The sequence below is a fragment of the Thermobia domestica genome, chromosome 7, assembly GCF_964235325.1.
Source record: "Thermobia domestica chromosome 7, izTheDome1.hap1.1, whole genome shotgun sequence".
In the NCBI taxonomy this organism is placed as follows: domain Eukaryota; kingdom Metazoa; phylum Arthropoda; class Insecta; order Zygentoma; family Lepismatidae; genus Thermobia; species Thermobia domestica.
In genome coordinates this window covers 149,402,132-149,419,282 of record NC_137460.1, presented here as the reverse complement: position 1 = coordinate 149,419,282, position 17,151 = coordinate 149,402,132, and the positions used below count along the sequence as shown (strand labels likewise).

The following is a 17,151-nucleotide window of genomic DNA, read 5'->3' as shown; positions in this document are numbered from 1 at the left end:
TGTTATCCATTATATATACACATACATGAAAACAATAGAGACATGAAGTATTCATGCCAGAAACGTGCTCTATTACTAATATAAATTAGTGACAATTGCCTGGAAGAAACTTGTGATAATGTGGAAAACTGTGTAAACTTTGTAAAGACGAGGACAATTTTTTCAGTGAAGAGGTTGCTACACTGTTTTAATTCTTGCCTTTCAAATAGACATGTAGCGTTAACCATAACAAGGACTGAAGAAATATCGTAATTTTGAGCAATTTTTCACATCTTCTTTCATTTCAATGATGGATTATCGCGATCTGTAGCGACATCTGAACGAAATCTCAGAAGTCATATTTCAACGAAATTTCGGAGGACTTTCCCCAAGGAGGTGAGTAGAAGATTTTTAATATGCAGCTAAATACACCCTGTTACACATCCTGGTTCAAAAATTATTTGTGTTGCAATTATTTACTGGTCAATCCGTATACTGCGTCTACTTAGCTTCTAGCAGGAACCTGAGAAAAAAGTCATATTATCGAAAATCGCACACCCAGTGCCACATAAATTCGACTAGCTCCGTTACTTTGTAAGATAAACGAACGTAAGTACCCTCGTTGGAAAGCTAAGATCATGAGCTTTTACGTTTATTTCAAGAAATTTCTGTATATCTCTGTTAGTTTCTGAATTATCTGCCAATAAAACATTATTGCCAATTTAAAAAGAAACTATATTTTTAATAATCGCCGCCATTTTTCAATATGGCGGTGGTACATAGAGACATGCAAACTTGCATCCCTTAAGGTATGCTATTATCTTGAAAATGGCGCAGGAACGAAGTTTTCAGCTTAAATCTGTGAGTAGATATTGTCATTTAAGTGTGAGTCGATGTCTCGGTGTGGCCGCCATATTGAATCCAAGATGGCGGACTTTCCCCAATCATTACGAAAGCGGATTTTGAATATATTATTAGCAACACTATTTGGAAGTGATAGACAAAAAAAAAAAAAAAAAAAAAAAATTGTGTTGCAATTATTTCCGGGTTAGGCCATTTTTTCTCGTTTGTTTCTTCTACTAGAAGGCAGAAATAATAAATAAATAAATAGAATAAAATAAAAGGAAGGAAAATAGGAGGAATGTTCCTTTTAGGGCATATGGTTAATTTAGCAAGATTAGAATTGGTTTAATGAGTTGTATTCTAATTTACTTCATAATGCTTGACCATTAATACCAGGAGTTATTTAATATTACTTAAAGACTCAATAAACAAAGAAAAATACGTATCTACAATAACATTTTTTGAGTTCGAAGTTGTCTTCAGTGCTCTCTCTGGTTATATATTTGCTATCATATGGAGCGTTCAGTGCACAACGATTTTTTTTTTTTCGTCTTCTTGGACTTAGATCGTTAGATGCTTTAAGATCTCTGATGCTTCTTTTAAACCTTAAAAGATTCATGTCCAGATATTGTAAATAACTTATAATACATACATATTACATACATATTATATATATGTTAATTTTTTCATGTAATTAAGCGTACTGCGTACCGTACTAATGTTTCCCCAACTTGGTTAATTGCACTTGATTCCCGTGTGTTCTGAACGACTCACATGATGGACCTCATATACTGAATTGCTGTAATCAATTTGGTTATTCCTAAAATATAAAGTCGTAGAACCCCCCCCCCCCACACACACACACACAAGTTTGTACCTTGGTTCATAGAAAGTTATGGTAAACTGCAGATAAGTACAATATGATGGAATGTCTGAAAAAGCAGAACGGGTATATAGAACAATATTGTGCATTAAGAAAATATGTTGTTCGCCCAGTTCTCCAATGTTAGTGTTCTCACATTGTTTCCAGACTTTATATCCACCCTATGCTTGATTGAAAACAATTATAACAGAAATGGAAAATAAGAAAACACAAACTTTTGAGGTCTAAGGTGTTTATTTTTTTATTTTTATTTTTTTTAAAGTCAGCTTTTAGTATTTTTTTCGTGCTTCTTGACACTTCTTCACTAGTGTAAATCGAATAAAGAACACTAAAATATTAGATTTTTTTTCTTCTTTTATAATATTATTACATAACGATTTGACACACATCTATTCGATTTTTTGTGGTTTGTTTTTTCGTAAGAGTATTTTGATTTTTTTTTCCTAATTTTTTATCTCGTTAAATCAGTCTAAGACAAAACGCATTCACACGTAATAGAAATATATCTGTACAGCAGAAAAATAAAATTCACATTAACAAATTACACACACACACCCACACATACATACGTACGTACGTACATGGTTTTGAAGCCAACAACTTGTATTCTACCTGACAACACTAGACAGTATCTCGTCGTGGCCTGAACCCTGATCCCACCTTCAGAATAGAAGTTAAAAAGCAAACTGGAATTTGTATCAGTTTGTCACATACAATGTATCATTCAGGCAAATATTGATAATTATATCTACAGGATAAATAACTGGTTTATAATTTCATTTGTAATGTGATGTAGTTGTTGAGAGATCTCCACACGTTTCGAGGAAAAATAACTGAGATCTTTTCAAAAAAACATACAGATGGATTTTAAAATTACTTTACACAGTTATGTACAAATATATAGTTATATATAATAATCCACCACAAATTCACACATGCTCATATAGAAAAAAATTCTTCCATTCACAGTTTATTCCATGTCGGAATAAATATTACATATCATTTAGCCATATCAAAGCACACAAAGCCATAGTACAGGAACATTTATGACCAAACACTTCAATTATTATTTATTTATAATACGATAGCATACGCTATTAACTTTCGCTATTTCAAAAATATTTGTACAACTTGTAGATTGACTGTGGTGTATATATTTATATGTATATAACAAGTTAACTTCAGTTAACTTTACTATCAAAAGTTTCGCAATAATAGTGGATGTAAATATACTAAATGCATATAAAAATTCTATTGTTTGTGTTGCCGTATGCTCTTATTCCCTATTGCAAACAGATACACTACACACCCTGGCAGACACTAGTTTACAATTCTAAAATTTATGTTGATATTCATTACTATATAAGCTACGTAAGCATTATTTAAATATGGAGTGATTCCTTTTGTCTATATTTCACTGTACTTTGAAGATAAGTAAATTATAATGTTGCCAAGTATCTTGATACAATTTAAACTACAACTAGCCAGTCACGTTCCTTGGAGAAGTTATACTCTTCCAACCCGAGATTTTTTATTATTATTTTATTCTGTAAATTATTCAGTTGGCCAACGGATACTCAATTTGTTCAATCTCATCAATATATAGGAATGCAAGCCTTTTCGAAGATGACTGATATCTATTTTAATTTTAAAACAATTGTTTTTAGAGAACTTACAAAGTATGTTTTTCAATACGTATCTCCTACTGATACAAGAGAGAAGTTTAAAACTCCGCCTGTGCTAAAACCAGGTACTTTTACAAGCTTCATATGTATCTGCTACCCGCTACTACTGTTCTTTTTATTATTATTATTATTATTATTATTATTATTATTATTATTATTATTATTATTATTATTATCGACTTAATATAGTTATTCCCAAAAAGTTATTTAGTTAAAACTGAAATAAACATCCTGGTGTTACAACCCACGATAGATTATGGTCGGCAAACAGTTTCTAATTAGATAATATAAGATCATCACATTGGCTATCATCCGATGGATTCTGGCGTTCTACACCAGAGTTCGATAATTCATAAGATATTTCGGCGAGTTTTATCCGGTGAAGTGTATGCTCTTGATGTGTGGCCAAAAATATCTCAACTTGTTCTCTAACTTTAAATGCGTGGGAATTACTGCTTGCTTAATAACAGTACCTCCTAATTCAAACAAGTTCTAATACTTGTTTCATAATGCTGGATCTAACAATTCTATGCATACATCGGGATTTGAACTAAGGTACCTACGCACAAAAAGTAAGGAAATTGAACACACAACTATAGGAGCACTCATTTTCAATTGTTGAAAAGAAAATTCTTTATGAGTTAAAGTAACTTCTTGGAATTGATCTATATCGTAATTTTTATTATTCTTACCGTTTGTTTCACATTTCAAACGTAATTCACGTTTAACAGTTTATGTCTATCAAAGAAATACAGTTAATGGTTTCACAAATAAGAATTTGCAGTTTATGTTATTCCATTTTATGGAACTACTGCAAAAAGAAAAAATCATAAAATACTTTCTGCGTATCTATATGTCACCAAGAGAGTATTTTCATACATATAATTAGTAGCTGTAATTAGTTCGATTTTTGACTACTACAACTATACCAAAGTTTAAAACGCGTTAATACACGAGATGTTCTTAAGACAAATCACGATCTCATGTGGTAAATATTTCTTGTTCAGATTTACTTTCAAATAATTTAAGAGCCTCGTTATTACAAAATAAATTTTAAACTAAGACAGAGTACGTTACACATCTCATCAGAAACATCGTTCTATTATCAACAAATAGTGATAGGTTTACACGACAAAATATGCTAAATAAATGCACTCACTAAATTCAGCAGTTCCCACTTCGAAAAGCAGTGATAAAACCAGTTTAGTTCGCATTTCTTTATAGATTTAACCCCGAAAACCTAATCGTGCAAATGTATTTTCTTTCATACATACTCAACAATTATTAAGTCTTCTCTATAGAGTAATAAATATAGGTAGAACTATCTCGTCTGAGAATTCCTAGTTGAAATGTAGCCAGGTACACTGTTCTGTTTCTAAATTAAGATTTCTAGCTTTAAGTCCCATGTTATATGTTCTGTAAGCTCAAGGATTAAAGAAAATGAACTATTGTGAAATAATCGGTGGATTGACAATGTTGGAGGAAACAGGAGAACCTTGAGAAAACCCACGGTCACGATGTTGTTCACCGCAAACTTACATAGCCTAGAATCGAACCAGGGACTCATCGAACCAGATAAAGGTGAGCGTTCTACAACGGAGCAACCGTGCCCCTCGCCCCTTTACTACACTGAGATTACGTAAGACAGAACCAGAGTTCGGTTTGAAATAGTTTTGAACAGAAAAAAATATTTACTTCTGTGTATGAACATTAGTATCGGTTTTAAAAGATATGTGTAGATATTTTAACAGACTATTTTCTTCCAAATTGAATCGAGTAACGGTATCAGTTTATACTATAGTATTCTCTGAAACGTTTCTGTTACACGAATGCTAACGTCACTAGGCGGCTAGTAGGATAACTAAAACAAAATATCAAAGGCACAAATGTCACTCATTAACTATAAGACCATTTTAAAAGTATTAATTTTGTCCAAATATATCTAGATATGCTACGCCCATCGATTTTACCTACGATTATTCTTTATGGAAGTTAGCGATTTCACTTCCAACAAAATGATACGCCTAGTACATGTAGAATTTCTGTTCTAAACCTACTACATTCATACATTTGTTTGTCTTTTATCGCTGTATTACCTTTAGATTTTACTTGTAACTACACAATATATTAATTGATCGATTCCCGTGTACGTCCTTAGTCATCAGCAAGGTTAAACAGAACACGACCTACAATTTAAAGTGAAACCTGAACCAATGTAGTGAGTTTGATGGTCTCCTATCAGGAATCAAACTCAGGAACTCAGTTAAGCTAATGCACAGGCACTAGCGCTATGTAACTGTATCATAATTACGTTATTGTATCTATTCATTGCTTCTCAAATATTAAACTATGTACGCTGTTATTTAGATCGTGAATTGACTTAAGTACTTCAAAATTTACTCTGACAAGAAATTAATGAATGCAAAATTGCATTTGAGTAGCTTTTGCGTTAAGAATTCGAACGATTAAAGAAAAAACAATACACAGCATGACTCATCCTCTAATATATATGTCTGAAAGTTATTTTAGTTAGAATGCTATGCTAATTTTCATCCTTAGCGTTATAAATTTCAATGTCTACAACCTATAAGTATACACAGTGACTTTCCAACTTTTTTCTTGGTATTATTGCTATATAAATTATTTTTGATAGTAATTTCTATATTAATCATAAGTTACATGCTTTATACATAAATTATAGAAAGATAATGCACATAAGTTACATGCTTTTTATTCTGAAAATATTATTTACAATTTAGTTGTGTTAAAATTAAAAATTAAAGATGATCCAACATTAAGTATTCTATACCAATCGTAGCAAAATGTTGTCCCATTTTTATTTCAAATGTTTTGTAACTGTGCTATAAATGTTTAAGCTCATTCTTATCTTATAGTCACATTATGCACATAAATTATCTTCATCTTATCTGCTAGAGTATTTAATCCATTCAATAAAATGAATGCGAGCAGATATTTTTTTTCTGTTTTTACTTCTGAGTATTAATATACTGGACAACACACTCAGATTTCAGTTAGAATTACTATTTTTATTTTTATTATTATTATTATTATTATTATTATTATTATTATTATTATTATTATTAATGATTACCGCTCCTCTAGAACATTGCTACATTACAATGTGAAGAACAAAGGATTCTAACAAGATTTATAGTAAGAAATGAGTGCAATGGTTATAAACATACCTTAACTATACAAGTGCAAATAATAGATCGTTTCAACTTTTTCTATTTTTATAATCAGTTTCCCTTCCCCTTTCTCAATTTCTCTCTCTCCTCAATCCCTCTCTCTAAACAGTTAAAACGTCAATTTATTGCCATATTTTGTCCTTTAAATAAAATCGTGCTATCTGTTTTAAACATTGCCGTATTTTTTTTTTTTTTTTTAATCAAATTAGAAGGTATTCTCGCGTGGATTGGAAGTTCACGCGAATGAATGCACAACAATTTATAACACTATATTAACTTCTATGAAATACAAAGATTACCCATCTGAATACACTTGAATTTATCCATAATTATTTTGTACTTCAATTACTTTGGCAAATTCTAAACCATGGATGGGATAGATGATTTATTTGTCATACACAAACGCTGTGACTGCATAACCACAAGGCAATTCATTTGGAGTTACCGAAAAGGAAAACCATTAATTTACAATATTTTTGTTTATTTGAAATACAATAAATTGTCAATTATCAGCGGGCAGATTATGCGCAGAATTTCTTTGAGATGAAAAATTAAGGTATAAAACAAAATGTTTAAGAAACTTTGTGATAGATATTCTTTAGAAACTGCAATCGAAATAAAGAGATGTTTTAACACGTAAAAGTAAAAACTGATGACCGATTTTTGTCTATGTCTGTGTGAAAAGTAAACATGTTAGTACAGAAAATTATGTTTATTAGGTAATAATTGCATGTATAGACTCCTACTGTTCCTAAAAATTGTTCAAAATCATTTTCGTGTTGATTTATTTCTTTTCCGGTCATTTTGCGGATTATCAGCGGAATTCGCTTATCCGCGGTTGCTGCGCCACCCAATTCCTCGGATAATCGACATCATGCTTAATTATCCGTATTTTCAATTCTATTTATGAATGCAGAAACAATTTATACTTACAGTATTATCTATATTTCTGTAGCATCCCTCCATTTTGCTGCTACCCTCCAGAATATGAACTTGAGTTGATTTTAGTTTAGCGTCCCGTTCAGCAGCGAGGCTACATGAGACGTGGACCTACTGATCAACGTGGAATCCGAACCACATGAGCTCCCGCCGGGAATCGAACCCGGGTCTCCCACGACAAAGGCGCGTACGCTAACCGCTTAGCCACGAGAGAGCTCAATACGAACTTGTAATGAACTTAATTAACAATGCAAGCTCAAATGCATGTAGTATGCAAATAGCTCCACAGAAATTTGCTACACAAATAAAACTGCAGAAAACAGACCTTTTTCTTGTATTTCTACGCTCCACAGTATTCTGTAGGCTACCGAAGACTACACCGCCACCAATCAGGACTATGAGTATCAAATGCAATTGCATTACTTTTTCTACTATTCGAAAGCCCATACCTTATGGTATCACTATATAGATATTATATTGGAAAAAGAACAAAATTAACGACCTTGTTCTAATTATTACCAAAGCATTTGCATTAAATGAATTATTTCTGATAATTTTTGAACTACATAAATACATCTTGAAATAAATACAAATAAATATATCAGTTAAGAATTGAACATTATATAGAATAATTTCAATACGTACATCTACGAGCTACTGCAATGAACATATTGACAAGTTATTTACGATAGAAATTTGTGCATGTCCATTTCCTTTGAAAAACTGCTACGTCAGAATTTAAATATACATATTTGGATTCGAATATTAGTCACGAGAATTGACCAAAAATCAATTTCATGCAGCTTAGGTGTCGTATCTACAAATACGTTCAAGTCTGTTCCTTTCAAAGCCGCAGAATTAAATTCACTTTAACGAAATAATAAATAAAATAACTATATACAAAAAGGGAATATATTAACGATTAATGGTGTCTCTATATACTTCACCAGAGTAGATATCAAATGATAAAGTTCTGTAAAGAAATATTCGTAATTTGTGCAAGCATTCTTATACATGTAAATATTTATAGGCACTTCTGACTTTTATATTCCTATTGCTATGTATCTTTTTGTTATTGGTATTTGGTTACTATTGTTAACATGTGTACATTAAATAATGCCAGTTCTAAAGCGTTTACAATAGAGTTCACGCAACAGAAAGGCAAAACTTTTATTTCTCAGTTATGACAATTCATCGATAATAAATAGATAACAGACATTCTCCTATGTTATTGCCATAATTTAATTGGCACACTAATAATTTATCAGTACTTATAAACAACCATTTATATCATCATAGGAAAACACAAAATAAGCGGTTGTATACATACAGTACAGTGCTTTTAAATAAATTACAACAGCCAGTAACAAGGTATTTCTTCATGTATATTCTTGCATTAGTGATTTCGACACGAATTGATTAAATCAGTGGTTTCCGACTGCACCGAAGTTACGTTGTCTCTTTATGTGAAGAAAACGCAATCAAACTGATTCCATAGTTCCGTAATCATTTGACAGAACATACAGGAAAGAAATATGAACTTTTGCTAAGATTTACAAGCATATTTAAAATTGTTTCCCGAATAATTTACATAAAATTTACATACAGACAAAACAAAACCTTTGAATGAAACTGTACAACGGCTACGACAAAATATGTATCTTGTTTAATATTGCATTTTCGTTCTGCAAAAACATACTTTCTTGTTAGAATTTGTAACATATATTCGACTCAAACCGAATATTTCTAACCGAATGCACATTCAAACCAAGACGAAATAACGAATTATATGAAAGATTTTGATATTTCCACAACATACGCTTTTACTACTAGCGTCAAGTTTCCAGGTATATATATATATATTTTTTATATATATATGAATCCGGGGACGCTTTTCAAGTTCAGTCACAGAGCATACGGTTTTTGCTTTTAAGTCCTGTAAATTCCAGGGATTGCCCCCGGGAAATGAGGACTAATCCTGAATTAGCATCATACGGTAAGATTTACTAATTACATATTAAAATGATACTAATTTGATTTGACCATCTATTTTCGATGTAATGTTTGATGAGTCTTAACTTTACTACATAGTGTTTCATAAAGAATATTAAACTGAGCCGTAGATATACTAATTTTCTTATATCCACTTGCTCCTTTACACAATAGATTGTCTCGTATCTTGTAATGTAATGCATATTCATTCGTTATACAATATATGTCATTTGGATTTCTTGTTTTGCACGGTCCCTTCATAGAAATTTAATCTATCAACATAGCTTTACAACCTACAATCTTTAAAGAAAGTAAGGAAAACAATACTATATCAGCTGCCCATTTCCATTTCTCATTTTCATCACATTACAGGAAAAGAATTTTATTATTTTCATTATTTCTACCTCACATTGTATTAGAGCTCTCATGATTTAATGAATTAAAAACTATAGTTGAATCATTAAATATCAAATGAATGAATTCGCCTCAAATTTACAGAAATATTACCTTTTGCTGCCACATTAAATATCACGGACATAATTATTATAAACTACTTTTACTTTCCCAGTGTCATATTAAAATGCTAAGAGAAAACTACATTGCTTAAAAAAAATTAAATTGACAAGGATTCACTTTCGATGTATAGCTGCAAATTTATGTATTCACATAAACTGAAAAAGCATCTTATTACAGAAAAAGCCAAGCAATATAATGATAGATTAACTACTATATTATGTGTTATCAAAACTTGTCTGAAGATGACAAAAGTGTACCTATATGTAGATGTGCAGCCATGTTCAAAAAACCAAGCCACCTGTTTCAGAAGCCTTGTATTCTCACCTATAAGCACGTTCTATATTGCAAAAGGTGGAGGGATAAAGAAACAAAAAGGAATCTACTTACAGTTGGAATACATGGTCTTCAATAGAAAAGGTGAGATCTCCTTTTTCCAAACACAACTTTACATTACAATTTGTCTCCATCATAACTGGTTTCTTAAAACCGATTTTAAAAAATTGGGACTTGCCCACATATTGAGGGGAAAAAAATAATACCATATACATTTAAATATGGATTATCTTAATTCTTACAAGAAATAAATTTTAAAAAAACACACCCTAACATGGTTCCTTACGGACACATACATACATACAATCACTATTGACATACCATTCCTAAGCACACCAATCAACACTGTCCTTTTTGAAGGCAGACTTGTGATATCACACATACATACATATATATTATTACATACTACTAAAAACAAATAAAAACTCAATAGTGTATATTTTTTACATAATAGGTTAACTAATCTCTTCTATTCTCTTAAATTACTGAAAATAATTATTTACGAGAAGTGTTAGCTCTTAATACATCAAATAAACTTTTAATACATATCAAAGAAAACAAATAAAGATACATAAAGGATTCACAACAATAATAATAATAATATACTTCTTTTAAATATTAAATACAGCTAGACCATTTAAAAAAAAAGAAAAAGAACTAGATAGAACAAAAACTAAAATATTTTTGGCTACCTTAAACAAAATTATAATCAATTTACAATCTGAACGTTATTAGACTACGATTTCTAAAATTTCGCGGCTACAAAAGCCTATTTTATGATGTAAGTTTTCGAGATAACTTGCACTGGGCCATTTTTTTTGAACACATTACCTTTATTTATATATCTAGTATTGACTGAAGTTTTCATATTTGTTATTGAGTTTACTTACATCATTTCTCAATGCCCACATTCTTTTTAAAATCATATAAAGCCCTCCTTCAACCTTGTGAAAGACATGTGCAGAGAGAATTAAAGCTAGCACTTCCTATTGTTGTTAGCCCCTGAGTGTTTCAGCATACGTTCTGAGCGACGTGGGTGTCTATTCCTTGAATTAACTTCACGAGCCTTGTTGCTACGATCCAAGAAATTACGCCGAAGATTGCGATAGACTCGACGTAATTCAACCTAATAAATACAATAAAAAAAATGTAATAATTAATTATGATTACGAATGACAAAAGTTATGCCTTACGGTGCGAATTAACGTTTATGGTCCAAAGATTGAATGCTGCAATTGTGTTAACAGCTAGGTAACACAACAAGTTTCTTATTATTAGTTCTTCTATTTATTATTTTAAAGTTCTCTATAGCTTTGTCTTTGAAGTTATACAAAGATTGTTGGTATAACGATCAGGATGGTTGGTATTTTCTACGATTGTTAGTATAACTATATATATGTTTACACATATGGACCATGTATAATACTAAATGTAAATTAAAGATATTCGAAAAATTCATGACCAAAATCGTGATAAGACTAAACCTCGTCATAATAATACACACAGGTTTCAGGGATTAAAATAATAATAATAATGAAGGAGGACGAGGAATTTAGTAATATGGGACCAGAAATCTTACTTTAGACACTAAAAAAAATTTTAAATGACCGTTTCACAATGAGTGGATATATAAACTTAAAATAAACCAAAATCAGGAAAATGATCAATCGAGTCTATTTTAGTTGAATTATAAGGTGAGCGTGAAGTACGAAGATTTTTTTTCTTTTAGAAGAAATGTTACATTAATATACACAGGGAAGTAAATCCTATCTTTCTTCTCTTTTTAAAATTTAATAAAATATCTTAATATATTCCATGCTTTGTCCTTTATTTATAATAATTATGTTTCAAGTATACGTTGGAAATTATTTTCGCCTTTTTTCATTGTAATTACTGTATACGTTATTTTTAATATACAGTATATACAGCACTTACAGCGATATTTTGAATATTCTATACGGAAGAAATCGATACGGTGACATTTTGGACGACGAGGTTTTGTCCAAGGCGAGATTTCATCTCTCGAGATTTAGGACTGAGATTTTGGCTAGAAGCGATTTGGGCTCCGAAGTTACCCAAACCAAATCATACGAAGAAATCTGATGGAATATGATTTAATGCATACTTATATAATTAAAAATATAATAACTAATTGCGTCCAGATGAACTACTTCAGTGCTCTCGAATGCCTTCGTCAGTAACTCGGGAAAACTCACAACTTTTTCCCCCTCAAAATGTCATTTTGCTCTTTCTCGTGTGTACAGTTGAAAAAGCGCAAGTAACATAACAAAAATCTTATGAGAGTTTTCCAGAGCCAACTAACCAACATTTGGACGCAGTAAATCATTTTTAGAAATTACAAAACCATAATGGGAATCTATTTTATATCTCCCATTATTTTTCGCGTGAATGAATGTTTAATATTGTTATAAATACTATACTTTGCTTTCAATTAAAGAAGAAAGCGATTAAACCTAAAAAGTATTTGGTCTAGGAATTAATTCGTGCGGTTGGTACGCACACATTGAAGCTGTAGTACAAACACAAAATACATAAATACCTTAAGAAAAATATTGTCCATCGCTAGCCACCACTTTCGCCCATCTGTCAGGCAATGTACGGATTCCGTGGCGAAAGAAGTCCTCATCCTTGGAAGCGATCCAGTCAGAGACCCATGTTTCGATATCTTCTGAAGAAGTAAACCTCTGTCCAATCAAATCGTTGTTCATGCAATCGAACAAGTAGTAGTCCGAAGGAGCAACGTCTGGTGAATACGGCGGGTGGAGTAAAACTTCCCATCCGACATTTTCTAAATAGGTTTTGACTGGTTTTGCGACATGTGGGCGAGCGTTATCATGTTGAACAATAAGTTTATCATGTCTGTTCTCCCATTCTGGTCGTGTTCTGGCCAGAGCTTGCTTCAAACGCATTAATTGTCGTCGATAACGTTCTCCATTCATAGTTTCACCCGGTTGCAGCAGCTCATAGTACACCACACCTTTCATATCCCACCATATGCACAGCATAACCTTTGCACAGTGAATATCTCGTTTTGGTTGTGATGGACCTGGTTCACCTGGTGTCACCCAGGCCTTTTTTCGTTTAGGGTTCTCGTAATGGATCCACTTCTCATCACCCGTAATAATTCGATGCAGAAACCCCTTTCTGCTCTGTCGTTGAAGCAGCAATTCGCAAATGGTTTTTCGTCTTTCAACGTCTCTGTCTTTCAATTCATGTGGAACCCAATGTGACATCTTTTGAATCATTCCCATGACTTTCAAGCGTTTGGAGACTGTTGTTTGATCAACGCCTAATGCGGCTGCAAGTTGTTCCTGCGTTTGACACGAATCCTGCTCGAGCAATGCTGTCAATTCTTCGTCTTGAAATTTTTTTGGCTGTCCAGCTCGCTCTTGGTCTGCCAAGCCGAAATCACCACTTCTAAACCGTGCAAACCACTTCTGACACGTTCGCTCAGCTAGAGCATGGTCACCATACACTTCCACCAAAATACGATGACTTTCAGTCGCACTTTTCTGCATGTTAAAGTAATGCAGCAGGACACCCCGCAAAAACACTTTATCAGGCACAAATTGCGCCATGTTCACTTAACTACAAACTGGTGTTGTTGACGCTTTAATCCACTGCCCTATACTACGAACGATACGCGATGACAGGGGTTTGCAACACATGTGTGGATACACGGAACTGTGGGACGCTCCGTTCGTTGCGCCATCTCTTGTCCACCCGCACGAATTAATTCCTAGACCAAATATATAACGATTTGGTAAGAAATGTGAAACAATGTTTAGTAAGAAAGTAATACTTAGGTTTGCACGTTGATCTCTGTAATACTTAAGTTGATCTCTGACATTTTTTGAATTCAAAATGTGACTAGAGATAGTGCGTAAGTTTTGTCTAACATACAACAATATGGATCCTCTTTATTTAATCCTAAAATAGGCTGCACCTGATTAATGTGACAGGAAGTAGTCTTTTTGTCTTGTCCCTTCACAAAAAGGAAGAGGAAAGACTATCACTTGAGTCTTAAGAAAATGTATTGCTGACTACGTAGTTGCACTGAAATTGGAAGGCGTAGTAACCCCAAGAATTTTTTCTTTTCTTCACAGACTGCAATTATAGAGACGTGCCAGCCATGTTGTCCGACGTACTCACATCCAAATTTAACTTTGTATTTTCTATTTGATAAATTACTCAGTATATGGCTTTCAATCTCTCAATTTGATTTTTAATAACTAACGTTTCAACGTTGTCTAAATTACTTTACGTAGTAAATAGTCCTGATACCGAATTTTCATTGAAGTTAGAATTCCGAGCGCGTTGTAGAACTCTAGTGTAAAGCATTAATCTTAGTCCTAACAATATGATTCTTCGCACTCACAGATTGTTTCATATATCCCAGAAGTATACTGGATCCGTGAAGTATACTGAATTTTGTTAAATTCTTTTCTAATATTTTTGATAAAACAACAGTAATATTAAAAAGGAACTAAGCCTAACAGAGTATAGGCTTCGTGACATACTTCTAACGGTTACGAAATACTATTTAATATTAATATGTTGCAGCATTTGGTTATTTTTAATTTGATTTTCACGAATGTTCGCGTATCATTTCCACAACAAGAAACCACTGATAAAAATTACTGATAATCAGAATTACTTAATGTAGATCGATAGAATTCCATAATATCCATTATTTGGTAAGTTCAAAATGTAATACACACAAAATAAAAATACGATACCACATATACATCCATAACACGCACTCAAAGCAATAAATTATTAGAACCATCTAAAGAATAACAGAAATAAAAGTATATAACACGGAATATATAATTATAAGTGACATTAACAAGAAAGAATAGCATATCTGGAAGGTAGCATCTCAGGGAGATACTTTCTGTAATGGAATGGACAGTTACAGATGTAATACCAAGATTTTGGTTCATCTGGTGACCGATCAAAAAATTAGTACTGTTTGCTGTAAAACTAAAATTTTATGCATTGCAGTGTATTTTCCTCGAATTATTCTAATTTCCGAGTTGTACTATAGAAATATGATTTTATTTTTAGATTCTGAATCAGGAATTAAGTTAATGAAGTAGTAGCCTTCTAAGAAGCAAGTGTATTTACTAGACAATGATAAAATGGAGCTTAAGAATCCTAACTATTTGGCACGTTTAAAAGCAAAGGAAAATACCATATTCATTACACCACTACACAGTAAGTATTGAATATTCTACAATATTATTAACGTTCAACGAAAAAAAAAAAAAAAAAAATGTCCAAAAACTAAACATATAATAACCAGTAGAACTGAATGATACGGGTGAGTGTAAATCCTCATTATGCAGCTTGTGAGAAAATCGATAACACGTTTCTTTCTTATACACACAATGTATGTTGTACGGGAATTACGCCACCTTTGAGATCAAACTGATGCTGAAGTATAGTCATCAAGCTTAACATCAAGAAACAAGCAAGACGGCAGTGTATATATAGTACAAACTCTTTGCTCAAGATTTTGACAATTTAAAGGTTGTATGCATAAAATGCGAGACAACGTGACGTCATCGGAGTTTAATCTTAAGCACCTGAGTAAATGCTTCGAACTTCAGAATCACACTGTGATTTTTCACTTTTCGTATGCATAAAGTTGAGTATAATCTTAGCTAGCTGAGATTAATTTACAAATTTTGTGAACTACCTCAGTACCTGTCTCACAGCGTGTGAGACTGGATCGAAATGGCTGAATTTATGGATGTGGAGCCAAGATAAAAAATGTACAAGTTCGGAGAGAGACTGACGTGCATTGACTATAAACGTTTATATAAATAAAATAAATATATGATGTACAAAAAATAACTTCTTATTCTTTAGCAATTCATAATGGATACCATCTTAGAGTCAGTGGTGCCCCGTTCACTTCTGATTTCAACATGTACGCTCTACTACCCTCACTGGGTGAGTAGATACAACTTTTTATGAGGAACAAGACTACATTTGATGTTGTTTTCTATCTCTTATAATTTAGGAACTACTCAACTTTTTTCTGCTTACTTTACAACTTTGACTCCCGTTCTTTAACCTTTTCTAGATGTTTCCGAGAAACCGAGATAGCCACTTTTCTCTATGACAAATGCAAAAGTATTCCCTTTTTTTATGCTATCCAATATAAATTGGCTACTCAAAATTGAAACAGAGTTGCGGCCGTATAGTACTAAGAGGTTAGTCGGCACTGTTTTATATTGCTGGAATATTCAAACGAAAGTAGCCATAGTCTAACATTTACTACAACAGAAAACAAAAATCGTGCTTTTGTGCTGGACAAATAACGCTATTGATTTTAATTTTACTGAATTTTACTCGCTGTAAATTTATGAATTCCTGATTTAGAGAAGGAAAGGAAATAAACGTCCCCGCCTTCATTAAGTCATTTCTGTATGAAACACCGTCAAAGCCAAGTTCATATGAGACGGAACTGCATGCCACAATAACATTCTTATTCGCTGTTCATTCTTTTTATGCATACGAATTACGAGTAGGAACTCACTTGTAGATTAATCTCGTTCGAGAGGTGAGATTGTATTCACTAGTACTTACTCATCTTCATGCATAGCACCCAATGAAATATAGCCAAAATTATAATCTTCTCTTTTAAACTTTTAATTTTTGTTTGTCTACAAATAAGGCATATAACAATCGATAAATCACATCGAGATGCTTAAAATGATAGGCTTGAAGGTGAATTATC

General features: G+C 32.4%; 1 protein-coding gene across 3 annotated transcripts in view; it reads right to left on the bottom strand.

Moving 5' to 3' along the window:
* Positions 1–2,529: 2,529 nt before the first annotated feature.
* The window catches only part of TP53INP (Tumor protein p53 inducible nuclear protein), a 36,957-nt gene continuing 22,335 nt past the window's right edge, over positions 2,530–17,151 (bottom strand). For all 3 annotated transcript variants that reach the window (XM_081765401.1, XM_081765402.1, XM_081765403.1), the window contains exon 4: positions 2,530–11,505. In XM_081765401.1, coding sequence (XP_081621527.1) covers positions 11,356–11,505 — 150 coding nt within the window. In that variant the 3' untranslated portion in view covers positions 2,530–11,355. The remainder of the gene's footprint in view (positions 11,506–17,151) is intronic.